At 38.3% G+C, this 16572-nt stretch overlaps 1 protein-coding gene across 6 annotated transcripts in view; it reads right to left on the reverse strand.

The window, feature by feature from the left end:
• Window positions 1-16572, reverse strand: part of SPATS2L (spermatogenesis associated serine rich 2 like) — a 160868-nt gene that overhangs the window by 31462 nt on the left and 112834 nt on the right. For 5 of the 6 annotated variants that reach the window (XM_033112558.1, XM_033112560.1, XM_033112557.1 and 2 more), the window contains 2 exons: window positions 4241-4447; window positions 2737-2872 (listed from right to left, as the gene is read on the reverse strand). In XM_033112558.1, coding sequence (XP_032968449.1) covers window positions 2737-2872; window positions 4241-4447 — 343 coding nt within the window. The remainder of the gene's footprint in view (window positions 1-2736; window positions 2873-4240; window positions 4448-16572) is intronic. The other variant, XM_033112562.1, reaches the window with a different exon arrangement.

Below are 16572 nucleotides of genomic sequence, written 5' to 3' on the forward strand. Positions count from 1 at the left end.
TCTGCTATTTTTCAAGAGCACCACAGTCCCTAAAATTCATTTCTCAGAAAACGAGAGGGGGTTTAATGCAAGTACATTGCCATGTTGGCTGGGCTGCAGGCTCATTCGGAACAGAGTCAAAGTTTTTCCATTTGACAGAAATGCATGTAAGTGATTGATAAAAAAAACAAAACAAAACAAAAAAAAACTTTGGTTTTATTTTAAGTTAACATTTATGTCATTTGGGGATGCTTTTTATTAAGGGCTAGATCAGAAATCAACTGCTGGGTTCATTTTATAGCAATCGCATACAGAAAAAGGTTAATCTAATTTTTTTCTTCTTCAGTTTGGACAGAAAGTGCCATTTTGTTAAATAGGTGACTTTTAAATAGTAGTGTGGCTTGGAAGAGCTCATTTAGAAGTGATCCTTCCCATCCATTTAAAACACAATGTGAATTACAAGCAGAGAAAAGATATACAACTTCCCTGGTGCTGACTTTCCTGGCCCCACACTTTCAGCTCTTGAGGAGTGAAACACTCAAAGAATCTGTTATAAATCTCAAGATGTCCCGTGACCCATGTGGTGTTCATTTTACTAAGGAAGTAAAGTAGAAATAAATAAATAAATGAAAGTACTCAGAGCAGTGGGAGGAGAGAGGTAATTTGAGGTCATTGCTACACTTTGTCAATTAGTGTGAGTCACTCAGATGGAAGGTAGAATACAGAGGCCTCGGAGGAAGAGTTTATTCTAAAATGCCACACAAAAGGATAAGACAGAGATGTCTTCTCCGAGCAGCTAACTAATGCCTCCAGACAGAGGCTGGCCAACTATGACCCCCACGGGCCAAATCTGGCCCACTGCCTTTGTGCATTATCTCTGGCTGCTTTCGTGCCACAACAGCAGAGCTGAGTCGTTGCAGAGACCTTATAGCCCATAAAGCTTACAATATTTACGAGCTGGCCCTTTACAGATCAAGTTTGCTGACTCCGGCTCTAGAGAACAGGCCTGGAAGTTGAGTGTGCTCTATATATGAGGGTAACATGAGGACAGAGTGGAAAAGCCATAGAACGATCAAATTTAAAACCCAATGATACTAAGAGAAAACACCTTTCATTTGCACAGCATCGTTACCTTCTTTAAGTACTTTCAGACATTATTTTTGGAGTTTGCTTTGAACATAGTTAGGTTGTAATCTGATCAAACAGAGAAGAGGTCCATGAAGGTGCAGACGCTGTGACGGGGAGAGGATCAATGATTTCTCACTGAATGATAACTGAGGGGCACGGTCTTCTTTCAAGTCCCTGGCGTCTCATGCACCCTTGGGCTCTTGCAGTATATGTAGCACGTGGCTTCAAATTCAACAATTTTAGATTAGGTCAGTGTTAGGAGTCCTCTTTTAATTTTACACAACTCAACAATCAGTGTCCAACCAAGGACTTGGTATAGGAAAAGTTAGCAGAAGATGTGATCAAATTCTAGAATCCCGGGAGGCCAATGAGATACAGGGAGCATGTTACAGGGAGCCTGGGCATTGTGGATGTGTTTTGTTTTGTCCTGTCTTTTTCCTTTTCGGCACCCTAATTTTCCTCTGGGAGCCACAGCTCTTCAGTTCTCACTTCATGAGGTTCAGGTGGGGCTCACCCCACCACTAACTCTGTGGTAGGCACAGGTAGGCCTGACTGGTGGGAAGACCGTCCCTCCTAGTCACCATGATTGGTTTAGGGACAGATATGTGACACAACCCAGCCAATGAGAATTAGCCCTTGGACTTTTGTTAGGACTACTGGAGACACAGCGCTCTCTCAGATCACAGGGGCTATGGATTACGTGAGCTTGGAGCTGCCGGGGGATCATCTTGCTGCTACATGGAAGATCATGCCTAAGAATGAAGCCACGAATAAGCAGAATAAGGAGACTGTGGAAAACACTGAGAGAGGAAAAGAGAAACAGGGAGTGAGGGAGGAAGGGAGAGAGAAAGATAGAGATAAAATGAATCCTGGTAACATAATTTGGGCTTAGAACTAAATTCGCCTAATGGAATCTTCTGGAGTTTTCATGTACATCAGCCAATAAATTCTTTTTTGCCTTTAACTAATGTGACTAGTTAGTTCGGGTTCTGTCACTTGAAAACGAAAATGTTCTGATTGATAGACTGAGAACATTTTTTATGCTGATAATGACCTTTACTAACACATATTTCATTCCAGTTGTGAACATGAGCAAATGTGCAGGAATCAAAGCAATGTCTCCCATCAAAATCAGCTGCAGAGCCGGGCAGCGCAGGATGAAAACCACCCAGTAGACCATTTCTAGATTCCAGTCTTAAAGTTCCCCAAGAATGGGATTCTATCACTAAGCTTGTGTAAGATATTTCTGAGTTTTGTTTTCTTTTATAATGACAAAACTGGAAAATATTTTTTCTTAGTAGCATTCATGATATTAGCCTTCCAGAGATTTGTCAAAAATATCATTTGTTGAGGTTTTGTTCTTTGATGAGATTATGTTCTACATCATTCAGACACTTTTGGGCCAACTTCAAGCATCAATAAATTATGTGTATCAGGTTTCTTTTTATTCAAACACATTCTCTTCTTTTTTATTCCCAAGATATATGCCTCTGCCTGCACGGCTTAAAAAAATCTTCTGAAAAGTTGTTCTGCGATGTTTATGTATTAAATAAACAACAGTTTCCATCTGATGCTTTTACCTATAGGAACGGTGCCATACATTTACAGTTTCCAAGTTGAATTACTCACCAGTTGTGTAACTCAGCAAAGGCAGCTTTGATCTTCTTCACTGAACTATCCACCTCTTCCTTGATCATGACGCGATATCTAGTTAGAGACACAGTGCAGCGTTGCAAATCCTTCACCGATTTCTCAATGTTTGGGCCTAAAATTAACGTCGAGGAATAAAATGTAAATTGAGTGCTTTATCTTTTTATTTGTGAGCTGAAGAACAACAAAAAACCCCAACTAACTCACCCCCACCTCCCAATAAAAAGAGTGATTTGTTTTGTTTCTCAATGAAAAAAAAAAAAATTCTGTCCCGAGGATGTTTATAACCCAGGGTTTTAAAAATCCAGAGTGGGTACTTTGTATGGCCCCTGAGACTGCTCTGATTTCACCAGTGGGTTCCCTGGAGGGGCCGTTCTGGACACACGTGTCTCCTTTGCTCTTAGGAAAGAGGTTCTGATCATATGTTTCATCACAAACTGCAGTTTCTTGGAAACGGATATGTCTAAAGACCATTTGTGCTGCTGGCTCTCTCTGTGAACACCACTCTGCGTGGTTAAAAGCCAGCAGGGCTTTAGAAGAGGAAAATGACATAGAGATTGGGAGAGGTACAAATGAGCTAGAAAGAGGACAGAGCCTCAGTGCCAGGTACGCTGGCTCTGGCCCCATCTGTCCTGAGCCAGGCCTGTAATTATAGCAGCAGCACTTAAAGCGGCTCTGTGGGTGCCAATCTTGCCTGATTTCCTGAAATTGTCACCAGGCTTTACAGATAGTGCAAAACAAATAGGCAAACGGTATTTATCCCAACAAGGGCATGTTTCTTAGAAGAAAGAAATCTCCCTCAAGAAAAGTGAGAAAGTATATCAAACCCAAGCCAAGGAAATCAGATACAACTGAGGCTGAATGGGAATAATATTATTTAATCTTCTGGGAATCAGAAAGGAAGTGTTTTAGCCCCTCTCATTTTTAATACCAGTTATATGGATAAAGTATATCAAAAAGCTTTAAAAATAACAAAAAAATAGTGTGCCAAATACAAAACCGTCTTTTACTGTTATACTGTCTGCACGTTCTAACACAGAACTGAATTCACATGAGGAAGATCCTATCTGAAGAAGACATACCAGACTCTAGACTCATCTTTGTTCAATGCATGTTTAGAATTTGTAAATCAAGGAAACATTCAGCATTCGCATTTCTTAAAGAGCTCCTACATTCACATTTTCTTTATAAGATATTAGGGTACAAAGTATTTGTGGTGCAAAGTTATCCATGATTACAAAGAGAAGAATGGCCACAGAGCGGCAGAGAAAGGGGATGCAATTCCACTTAAACGTTCAAGACCTTTGGTTAAGCTGGGAGGAATCACATCTGCCTTTCAATCTAGGTGGGTCATAGGAAGAAATGCAATTTCAGGTGTATCTCTCCTTCACTAAGCAGCATCTTTTGGCAAGTTCTATCATTCTGGAACTTCTCTGTGTGTGCAAAATACGTTGAATCATTTGTGCAAAAGAAATCACTTTACCTCTTTTCTTTGCCAACTCATCTGGCTTTATTTCAAGATGAGCTGCAGGGGCATTGCACTTAACAGGAGATGTTTTTGCCTTAGGCTTGCTTGGGTTACAAGGCTGCTCAGCTGACCACTGGAGGCCATCTGACCTCTCTGGTGTTCCATGTATAGGTTTGGGGTTCCCATCTAAGGATAGTTTCTGTTGCAGTGGTCTGTTGCCTTCTGTAAGAAAACACCAAATAATGACTGTGAAGTGATAAACTAAAAACATTGATGATAATGTGATAGGGGATGCCAAGCGTTGTTTTTCTTTACATGTTGGTAAGTATGCCTTTCATTGCAAACAGTCCAGAAATTGTTGTAATAGACTCCCCAGAAGATGAGAGAATAGACTAGAAATAGAAAGAGTCTTGCACTTGGAGTCAGAAGACCTGGGTGGGTGTTTGGCTCTCGTAATTACTTGCAGAGTGGCCCTGGGCAAGCCACTTAACATCTCTGAGTCTTAGTTTCCTCAACCAGAAAGGTTATTAGGTGGTTTACATCAGATACATGAGATGATCATTTTTTTCCCCCATTTGGTAAAGGCTCAGATGTCTTTAAGTATGATTTTGTATTGAGGCTCTAAACATGTAGCCTTCCTATCTCCAAGAGCTACATTAATGTCTTGTGGTATTTTATTCTGAATTAATGAAGGCAGAAGAGTGATTGGAATTAGGACAAGAATGAAGTGACAACAGGTACAATAATCATTTCATCTAATTTATGGAGAGATTAAATCAGGAAACATCATCATAATATCTCAACTATATTGAAAATCTAGGGAGTCAGATTCTCTCTGGAGCTCTAACAGATGTGGCAATAAATTAGCAGCACATTCCTTTTGGCATGTTTTAAAGGTAGGTTCCTATTTGGTTATTGCTGGAGTAAATTAAATGGCACCTTAGTAGCCTGAAAAGGAAATGTATCACCCTTAACATCTTACTTAACCAGAGAGAGCTTTGGGTGTGAAAAAGGGGAAGCCGATGTGCTTCTGAAGGCCGGTTTCTTACAGAAAGGTGGGTGCAGTGGAGAGGGCAGGTTTGGATCCAGGAGACCCATGTTCTGATCTTCCCTCGTTCCTAATGACCCTGTGGAATGACTTCACTTTTCTGGTTGACTGTGACTCACACTCAAACAGAGCACATCATCATCTCCATGAAGCCCAGCCTCTTTTCAGATAGTCACCCTTCCTCACTTCTCTCTGTCCCCCTCGGTACCTCGTGGTACCCCATGGTACCCTTGCCGCTGCCCTGAAGAGGCTATGACTTCCTTAAAGGCAAATACTAAAATATGATTCATTTTTCAAGCCCCAGTACTTGTGGCTGGATCAATAGCTATCTGTAGAATTGTAACTGAAGTAAAGAACAGTTAAAATGATTTCATAGAAGAAGAAGGAAAAAAAGAAACAAAGAACACCTTTCCTGACACTGTTACAAACTTTACGGAGGCTGCACTGGGAAAGTGCAAAAGAATCTGAGCTGGGTCCTAGTCAATCTGATTTTAGACATTAGTCCATTTATAATAAGTGTAAATTTCACTGTAGTTGACTCCATCAGTAATAACCTACATATCAAGAAAGTACAACATACATTTTATGGGCTGAATGATGAAGACTCTTTAAAATATGCTTAAAAGGAAATTAAGAAATACACAAGAAAATGTTCAGGAAAGGTAGTGAACATGGTGATTAAGTACTGAAAACAGCACTTCCTCCAGTAATGAAACATTTAACAGAATCCCCAGAAGATTAGAGGGTATGCTAGAAATAGAAAGAGCCTTGTACTTGGAAGTCAGAAAACCTGGGTGGGTGTTTGGCTCTCGTAATCTCTGAGCCTTAGTTTCCTCACTAGAAAGGTTATTAGGAGGCTTTAGTTATACTAAAGTGGAACTTCGCTCTAGGCAGTGTTGTCAGACTTTAGTGTGCATGAGTTCTCCCTTAGTATCTATTACAAATGCAAAATCCCAGAGGTTTGGATTTAGCAGTGGGCCCAGGATTCTACCCACCAAGTGATTCTGTTGGGGTGGAGATGAGTGGCACCACCCACCTGGATAAACTCTACTGTGAAAGATGAAAAACTAAAATTTTGATGAGTCTGTGAATGTTTTGTTAAAAACAGTGATTCAGCACAGGCTGGTTCCAACTCATTCTCTCTATATATCATAGTTAAGATTCAGCCGTGATGAAATATTGTAAATTGAGACTCTAAAATATAGCTATCTGTGCATAGTGTAGTAAATTAGTCTTATTCTTAAAAATAAGGGGATTTATATTATAGCCTAATGGAAATAATGACCTAAGGAAAAAAATTATTCTGTTGAATGCAAAAGAATTTTAAATGGAAAACAAGCATGCAAATGAGCATAGGCTCATTAACCCAGAGCTGAATATATTTCGTTTGTGTATCAGGAAACTATTGGTTCATTTCATCATTCATTCAACAAATATTTATTGAGAAATTTGAGTAGCAGTATTTATTTATTTTGGGGGGTGGTATCCTGAAAAACTGTCTAATTATTGGTGGGATCATTAAACACTGGGATGATCTGAAGTTCTCAAAGACTACTTGGATATAATATTTGCACACTGGCTGTACAGATCTGTTTCCAATTATAGTAAAACTCTGGAGCTCTTTCAGATGAAAACTGGTGGAGAGTTACTATATAACAGAATTAGGTTCATCTTGACCACGAATCCTGATATTTTTAGCAATTAGAATAATGGGAGTTCTCTCCTGGATAGAATGATTTTCCTCTAAGCTTAGAGGCCAGAAGTACCACCAGCCTTTTGTCTTTCTGGAATCCATTTGTAAACTTCCATAGACTACAGCTGACTCAGAGTTGATTCATATTACTGTCCAATAAGATAGCCATGTGGCTATTGAACATTTGAAATGTGGCTTGTTCTAAATGGAGATGTGCTTGCTGTAAGTGTAAAATACACAGTGAAATTTGAAGACTTAGTACAAAAAATATTTCCTTGATATTTAAAAAAATATTGATCACATGTCAAAATGATAATATTTTGGATAAATTAAGTTAGATAAGATATATCACTCAGTTTAATTCACCTGTTTCTTTTTACTTTTTAAAATTTAGCTACAAATATTAGTATTTTTGTTTTTTGTAGATCTCTTAAAATTTTCCGCATAGGCAATAATGACATCGGTAAACGAAGTTTAACTTCTTTCTTTCCAATATTTCCTTGCCCTATTGTATTGGTTGGGAATCCTAGTACAATGTAGTTAAGCATCCTTGCTTTGTTCTTGATCTTGGGGAAATGGCATTCAATATTTTATTATTTAGAATGGTATAGCTGTAGAACAGATTTTTCATGTTTACCAGGAAGTTCTCTTATAGTTCTGATTTGCTGGGAGTTTTTATGTTGTCAAGTGATTTTATTTTGTTTTACCTATTGAGATAATCATATTGTTATACTCCTTAATTTTTTTAATATAGTAAATTGCATTGATGGTTTTTAAATGTGAAATCAATGTTGTATTCTGGAGAAAAAGCACACTTGCTCATAGTGTATTTTTTTTTTTTAATTTATATTGCTTACTTCAATTTCCTAACATTTTGTTGATGATTTTGCTTCTTTAATCATGACCAATATTATTCTGTAATTTTTCTTGTAATGATTTAGTCAGGTTTTTGATAAAGTTAGGCTAATTTCATTAAATGAGTTGAAAAGTGTTCCATTCTTTCTATTTTTCTTTTTCTTTTAAACTTCTTCTCTCTTCTCTTCAGTTTGGATAATTTCTTTTGACCTGTCTTCAAGTTCACTGATCCTTTCTTCTTCATTGTCCAAATTGCTATCAAATACATCTGATGATTTTTTAAAAAAATTCAGATATTGTACTTTTCAGTTCTAGAGTTTTCATTTCATTATTTTATCTCTCCTGAAATTCTCCTTCTCTTCACCCTTTATATTCATCTTTTTTTTTCTGTAAAATTTTTTTAGCATATTTATAATCTTCTGCTGATTCAAACATCTGGGTTACCTCCAGGTTTACTTCTAATGACTAACCTTTCTCTTCATTATAGGTCACATTTTCTTGCTTCTTCCCATGTCTAGTAATTTTTTAAATTGGGTATTGAACATTGTGGATGATGTATTGAGAAATGTTAGATTTTGTTATTTTTCTCCAAATACTTTGGATTTTGTTCTAATAGGTCATTAAAATACTAGTACATCACTCTCCACTCTCTTCCCCCACCATGCCCACCCTCCCTTTTCTTTCCTTGAAGGTAAATGTTAGGGATCTTATAGAATAAGCTAGAGTAGAAGAGATGTTAATGGGATAGTGGACTGTTTCTTAAAATATTTTCATTTAATTCTTCTGTTTTATACCTCTCTTCTTAAGCTTGCCCTCCATCCTATCTGCTGGCTCTAAATCCAGAGCTTCCCCATTTTCTGCTAGGCAGTCATCCTCCTCCCTGCCACAGCTCCCTCCCTTGGAATTTTATGCTGCAGCTTCCCGTACTCTGCTCCATCAGTCAATTCTCATCCATCTACTTTCTCTCTCCTATTAATTGAGGCCCTCCTTTTCTTTCCCTTCATTATTGTATATTTCTACATTAAAAAATTTCTTTACTATAATTCAGTGGGGTTTGTAATTAAGATATAAATTCATGCCTTTCTTTTTCTTAAAAAGTTATTAATATGCATTGCTAAATTATTTTCCAGTCAATTGGTACCTATTTATACTCAGCTGTAATGCACAAAAGTGTTCTCATAATTAACTTTTGCCACTACTGAGAACTATCAACTTTATAGTTACTAAATCTTATTATCAACTTACATATTTGATTTGTCCTTAACTTGATTTATTTTACACAGCAAAACATGAACTGTGGTGGTTGGTTTTTGTTAATAGTACCACAGAAAATAAATCTTCCTCTCAGGAGAAATATATGAACTTGGATTCAAAGGTTTTCATAATATATGCACAGCCATGTATCGAGTAGTTCTAAAATAATTATTTTAACCCATTAAGATGGTTTAATAGTCTCCTACACACATACAATTTCAGTAGAGTTCAATGTCTGATGACGATTAATTTAGTATTGTAAAGTAGTTCTACTTAGAAAAAAGTGATCAAGTTTAATTTTGTTGTTATAAAATTGGCTAAAATTCCTAATGTCTGTGTTACTTAAAGCATGTCACCATTAACTTAAAAGTACTTACGTGAATATGAGAGTGTTTTATAACTGATAATATATTGGTAGTTCTTTGATCATTGATCTTAGAGTTCTTAAATATTCACAAATGAAGAAATGCAAATGGAAATTAAATATCTTAAAAATGTTCCATTTCCCTATTAATCAGTTTTACAAATAAAAACAATGAGATTAGTACAATCTTTCTAGACAGCGATATATTAAAGACTTCAAAAATATTCATACTCTTTGAACCCAATAATACTATTTCTAGGAAAATATGCCAAGGAAATAATCATAGTTGTTCATAAAGATTTATATACAATAAATATTCACTAAACCATTATTTATAATGGCAAACAAATGGAAACAATCTATATGGACAATAGTTTGGGAATTATTAAAAGAAATGGGCAAATTTATAAAAATACAATACAGCCATTAAAAATCATGTTTTTAAAGGACACATATGAGGTAATGTTTATAATGTTGTGTTAAGTAAAAAGAATATAGAAGTTCACATTTGAAAAAATATATATCCACATATATATTTGTGCATTTAAAAAATTCTGAAATAAAATTTAACAGTAGTTATTTCTGGGAGGTAGGATTTTTTTTTTCCCCTTAAACTTTACTCCATTTTTCAAATTTCTTCAATTAGTATAAAGTCCTTTTCAAATTAGAAATACAAAATCCGTAAATCAGGAAAGCAACTTAAAAAAAATTAATTAACCTAATTAAAGACTTGTTTGAGTGCCTACTATGTCCATTTAGGCACCAGAAATACAATGGTGATCAAAGACAGATGTGGTTCCTAAATTTCTAAAACTCACAGTCTAATAGGAAGACATATAAATCAAACCACCATACAAACAGATACAGAATTACAACTGTGATAAGTGTTATGAAAGTACACAGTATTCTGAAATCTGTAATTGGCATTTTTGACCAAGGGATCGCAAGAAAGAATTCCCCAAGTTAAAAACACCTAAGCTAATTTAAAATCTTATGAACTAATCAGGTGAAGAGGACAGAAAGTGCATTCTAGGCAGGAACAGCATTTGAAGCAGGAGGAAGCAGTGTATGCCAGCTATCAAGTTACTGTCTCTCTGCTCACATCCACCCTTCTTTGCCCTATTTTGTGATCCTGGAACTGGACCCTGTAAATCTCTTGCTAGCTAGCAGAATGTTAGCTTTGTAAGTAGAGGGCAATAAGTAATCTTGCCAAGCTATAAGGACAGGAATACACTTCTCTTCTAGGTTCTGATCCTCCATTATTAGTGGTATTCATTTCATCACAGGAACCAGCAGCCACGAGGAGGAGCTCCAGCTGCTCTCTCGTGCCACGTTCCCTGCTTCCCCCACCCCAGCAGTGGCTTTGAGAAGTTCCAGTCTCTCTATACCCTCTGGCAATGGTGGGTCTCTTCTACAGAACAGCTCAGTCCATGACATGTGACAAGTTTTTTGTTTGTTTGCTTTTAACACCACAAGGCCGCATGTGTCTCTGGTAGCCATACTTTTTTTTTTTTTAATTAAAGTTTATTGGGGTGACAATGGTTAGCAAAGTTGCATAGGTTTCAAGTGTATAATTCTGTAATAATACATCATCTATATATCACATTGGCCATACACCTTCTTTGATGAGGTCAGAATCTCAGGGTTGGATTAGGGGACTCTCCTTCGTCCTAGTTCCTTCCTTAATCTTCCTAGAGATAATAATTGCTCTCTTGCCCTGTCTGACCCCTTGGAGTCCGCATTTACCCCTTTGGTAGTTAACTACCTCCTACTGTTTTAGTTAGCAATTCTTTGGATTACGTTCCTCCCATTCAAATAACCAGCGTTCTGTCTCCTGACTTGAACCTGACTGATACAGATGGCCAGTAGGAGGGACTGAAAGCAGACCAGTATAAGAATGACACGCCATCAAACAAGGCTTGAGCAGGACACACGGGTCAGACTGTGCTGGACCTGTGGGCCAGGGTAAGATTTTTGGTCTTCATCTTAAGAGTTCATTTTTGCTATGAAAAGATTACAGGGCAGAGAATGATTTAGAGGAGAACAAGAGTGAATGCTAGGAGATTAATGAGTGGACCACTGTAGTGCAGGCAAGAGAGGGTCATGGCAATGCTGGGAAGGTAGAAGGTAGAGACGGTGAGAAACGGATGGATTCTAGGAATATTTGGAAATGAAAATCAATAGGACTTGGTGATTAATTAAATACGGGGGGTGAGAGAGAGGAAGATGTTCCAATTTATGCCTATATTTCTGAGTTGCACAACTGGATAGATGGTACAGTAAGATGATGGATGCTAAAAGAAAGTTAACTGGGAAGGGGGATCATGAATTTGTTTTGAGCATGTTGAAGTGCTTTGAAAATGTCAAAGTGAAAATGTCAAGTAAGAGCCTGGAGTTCAGAGAGTAACCTGGACCGAAAAGAAGAATCTGTGAGCCAGCTTACATAATTAAAGCTAGAGTATGTTGGAAATGACCTAAGAGAGATATAGCTTTATAGGAATAAAGACTTGGAACCTTCACGAGCTTCACCAATTACCGTGTTTCCCCGAAAATAAGACCTAGCCAGACCATCAGCTCTAATGCATCTTCTGGAACAAAAATTAATATAAGACCCGGTCTTATTTTACTATAATATAAGACCAAGTCATAATATAATATAATATAATTAATATAATATAATATAATATAATATCTTATTTTAATTCTTGCTCCAAAAAACGCATTAGAGCTGATTGTCTGGCTAGGTCTTATTTTCGGTGAAACAGGGTAACAGGTAGAGAAGAATGACCCTCAAAGGAAACAGAGAAGCAATAAAGATGGAGAGGAAAATCAGGAGAGTGTCGTGTCATAGAAACAAAAGGGAAAAAACAGAGTGTCTAAGAATAGAGTGGCCAAGAGCATTGGATGTTGCTGAAAGGAAAGGTAAAGTAAGGATTAAAAAATATCTGCTAGATTGAACACAGGAAGGCCAATGGTAAACTTAGTGGAGGCAATTTCTTCAGAGTGACGGGGCTGTAAGCCCTAATGAATAGGTTGGTAAGTGAGAGAGGTCAAGAAATGGAGAACAGTGAGTAGTTAACTCTCTTTAAGATGTTACAGAATAATGGTCTCGTGATTAAGCCCCAAGAAAACTCTTCACAGTGTAATTATTATACACCTCGTTTGCATGTTCATCATTATTCTATCACTACACGACAGGGTAATTAACAGATATACAGAGGAACCAATAACTTTGGAACAGAGACCAAAAACAGTTTTATTCAGAAGTAGTAATGTCAGATAAATGATTTGAGGGTTTATTCATACCAGATGCTGTAAATCCCTTGGTGTTTCTCACTTACTGCTCACCACAATCTTGTAAAGTGGAGTTATATTTTCTATTTTGCAGGTTAGGACATCGAGACAGAGTGGTTAACTTGTCCAGAATCACACACCCAGCAAGTGACGAGGCCAAGATTTGAATCCAAACATGTCTAATGCTAAAGCCTTGGCTCTTAGCTACAAAATTATTCTGCTTCCATTTGAGAGCTGGCACTGCAATGCTGGAACACACGCCTCTGGCTTTACTATTAAAGTTCTAGGTGAGCTGCTTTCTTCTTGTTGATCTTTCCTAATCCTCTGGTCCAATACAGGGCTGAGAGAAGCAGGAAAGACGAAGCTGGGGCCACCAGCAGCATTAAAAAAATCTGCTCGGAAGAACTATAGGGACCTCCACACCATAAAAATACTGTGAAAGAATCTGGTGTTTTTGTTTTAACAAGAAGCACAAATGAGAGACAAGCAACCCACATTCTAAAATTAACAGGACCCTTCCTCCCACATTTGGTTAGTTCACTGTGAGAACAAGAAAGCAGCTCTGCACCAGTGCTGTGCTGAAACACGGACTGCATTGCACAGCTGCTCCTGTCCTGTGATACAGGGCATGGAGTGAAGTCTGGTTTGTGGGGTCAGCGAACGCAGCACCAAGCCTTCTGCTTGACACAAGTAACGGAACAGAAGAGCTGGCTCCCCAGGGTGCTTTACAAGATGAGGGGCTATATAGGGAGGCTGCGGGGCCAGCAGGAGGAACTGAAGACGAGGAGAGCCCCACCCCAAAGTTCCCTCCAATGGAGCAGTTGGTGGCCCACCATCCTGTTCCTTTCCTATTCAATGGGCATCGGGTCCAGCGGGAGAAAGACGACACAGGAACCTGAATTCCTATTCTGGCCTACACGGTGATAAGCACCTATACATTTCAGCAATCAGAGCCGTAAGAAAAATAAGAGCAGGAGGTACATTTGGGAAAACTGCACCCGAAGGTCATCGTGTGTTTTAGGCATTCAGGTGGGGCCTCAGAGATAAAAATGATCCCTGGCATTACTTTTGGTAGGGATAAATCTTGATCTACTCCTTGGCTGACTTTGTACTTGGATGCAGGATGATCTTGATTGGATTATGTAAAAGATCTAATTTGAGCTGTTATTAAAAATTCTGAAACCCAGAAAAAACGACTCCAAGGCTTAAAGAAGCAATTTTGTACTAAGTTTAAATCAAACTCCCCAACTTGTAAGCTGTATGCTGACATGCAGCATTGTCCCACTGGGCAGTGCCATATTTACAGCCTGAAATGATGATGCTCTGGGTGGTTATTTTTCACGTAGGAAGTCACACTAACACCCCTGAGCCACCTGCATGCATCTCAAAGCTAACTTTTCCCCACCAGAAAATGATTCTGTTTAAACTTTTTCAAAAGAGAGCTCTTGACTGTCAAGATGTTATAAAAAGATAAAGCACGCATTCCACATGTTCACGGCCTGCTGCCTGGCTGGGCACTCGGCCGCCTTCCTTGAACCAGTTCATTAGTGGAGAGCTTGATAAATGCTCACCACGAGCAGACTGGAGATTTCTTTTAGGCTCATACTTCGAACCCATTCAAGTACAGAGTATCATTATACAGCTTTGCTATGATTCATTTTTCCTAATTTTTCAATTATACACCAGTTAGGAAGCCCATTGCTTTAGCAGTAACTCTCTAATGCTTATATAAAAACACATGGATTTGGGTCAGGCTTTTGCAAACTAAATAGGGTTACACCCCTGGGGGATGGGGGACTCTGTTTCCAGGGCTATAAAATGAGGGGGTGGGATTAAAGAAATCACTCGATGCTTTCTAGTTCCAGCGGTCTACTCAGAATAGGAGGTAGAATGTCCAAGTTCTAACACTGTGAAGTATCTCTGGATGGTGGACAGGTTGGACAAGTATTTTAAAGTCATTTGACAGTTTTGACATCAACTTCCAGATGAACCTTCATTATTTTTAAGAAGAAAAACCTAACTAGTTATAAACTCATTTTAAAATTTATGATCTTAATCAGTAAGTTGCTAAGTAACTTACTGGTCAACCAGAAAGAGTCCCTTCCCCTGGCAAAAATATGTAATAACCTGCCATTACCAACATTTATTCTTTAACAGAAAAATTTATATGAAGCATAGATTTGTAATGAACCAATTAAAAAAAACAATGCTGACATACCTCAATGCCTTCATACTAAACTTAAAAAGAAACTGAAGGGATATTGGGATGGCTCTTTGTGCAAGAAAGGATTCTTCACAGAAAGTTTCATGGTGAAGTTTCAAAAAGGCAACTTGAAGAAAGAACTCCTCTAGTGGGTACTTAACTTTCAAGGCAGATATCTACCGTGAAGTGAAGCTCTTCAATATTGCATTTGCTCTAATGTCATATACTTGATAGAGCTACTGAAATTGTTTTAGGGAGAAGGTATAAATTATAAGTAAATGAACAAATATATGTGCTAGGCTTTTAGTCTATGATTGATATCAAAACAGCAACTTGAGTAATTAGATTTTGAAAGTAATTCATGTGAAAGCAATAACAAGCAAAGTTGGGAATCTGCCACTTGATTATTTAATTTCTTTTTCCTGCCCTGACTATAAATCAAGGCATTCTCAAAATGGTAGGTAGGCATAGTAAAAACTGAGTTAAAAAAAAAAATTCCTAGAAAATCCAGATTCTAAATGGAAATAGGTTATTTTTGTTGTTGTTTGGTTTTAAGAAATCATTGTGGTAAGGATTACCTGAATTACAGCACTATTAATAGAGTTGTTTGGTAACGTGTTTCTGGAAGAAAATTAGTGCTCTGTGAGCAATCTAAAACCTCACTAGTGTGCTGAACCATGTGTCGGTTATTTAATGCTTCCTCATTGTGTCCCTGATGTGGTTTGTGTCACCATGCAGTATTTTGTTTGCATCTGTCTCTTCTGCTAGACTGAACTCTTTCTACTTAGGCAGGACCCCCGTCTTACTCATTGCTGGTTTCTCAGAGGATAAGCACGAGCTCATATAGAGCAGGTGTTGAATAACTTCCCTACTGTTTTCTAACCCTCCAAGTCCTCTCTACCACGGCAAGTCTATTGGTCCTTCAGTACCCGCTGTTCCCAGGAAACCTCCCTGGATCACTCAGTCAGATGTGGCACCTCTCTTCCCCAAACCATACATTCAGCATTGCATGCAGAGCCTTCTCTTCAAGGATATTAGACTGCGATTCCCTCAGGGCCTCGACCATACCGTATCCTTCTCCGAATATACGGCGGCCTCTAGCACGCTGCTTTGTGTGTACGAGGAGTTTAAAAAGTCACTGATTCAGTAAACTCAGGATTTTACGGTCTCTGGGAATCATCTCGTGTAGTGGTTCTCATTGAGGGACCTACCAGCTCCGAGGAGGCATTTTGAAAAACTGATGGGGCATTTTAAAAATCCATCAAATTGACTGTATGTGTCGGAGGAAAGGGCAGGATGTTAGATGACTGAAATCACAGGAATCCCGCACAACAAAGAATTGCCCGGTGTCCTGACCTTTCTCATGTCCTAGACACTTTACGTATAAACACAAAGTATTTTTTGGTAGTTTTCCTCTGGATGCCAGGATTCCTGCTGTGTCGATTAAGAACAGATTGTACTTGGTGGTGTTCAGAACTTTACCAAGAGTTCTCCACCATTTGGAAAATCACATGGCCAACCCCAGCAGTCACTGCCGTTGAGCTCACAGCCAGCGCCCTGGCTCAGTTTGCATGTCTAGCGGTTATATTCACAAAGATTCCATGTCTATATGCAAATATACTTATGTAGCTCTTAC

Source organism: Rhinolophus ferrumequinum, chromosome 8, assembly GCF_004115265.2.
Source record: "Rhinolophus ferrumequinum isolate MPI-CBG mRhiFer1 chromosome 8, mRhiFer1_v1.p, whole genome shotgun sequence".
In the NCBI taxonomy this organism is placed as follows: domain Eukaryota; kingdom Metazoa; phylum Chordata; class Mammalia; order Chiroptera; family Rhinolophidae; genus Rhinolophus; species Rhinolophus ferrumequinum.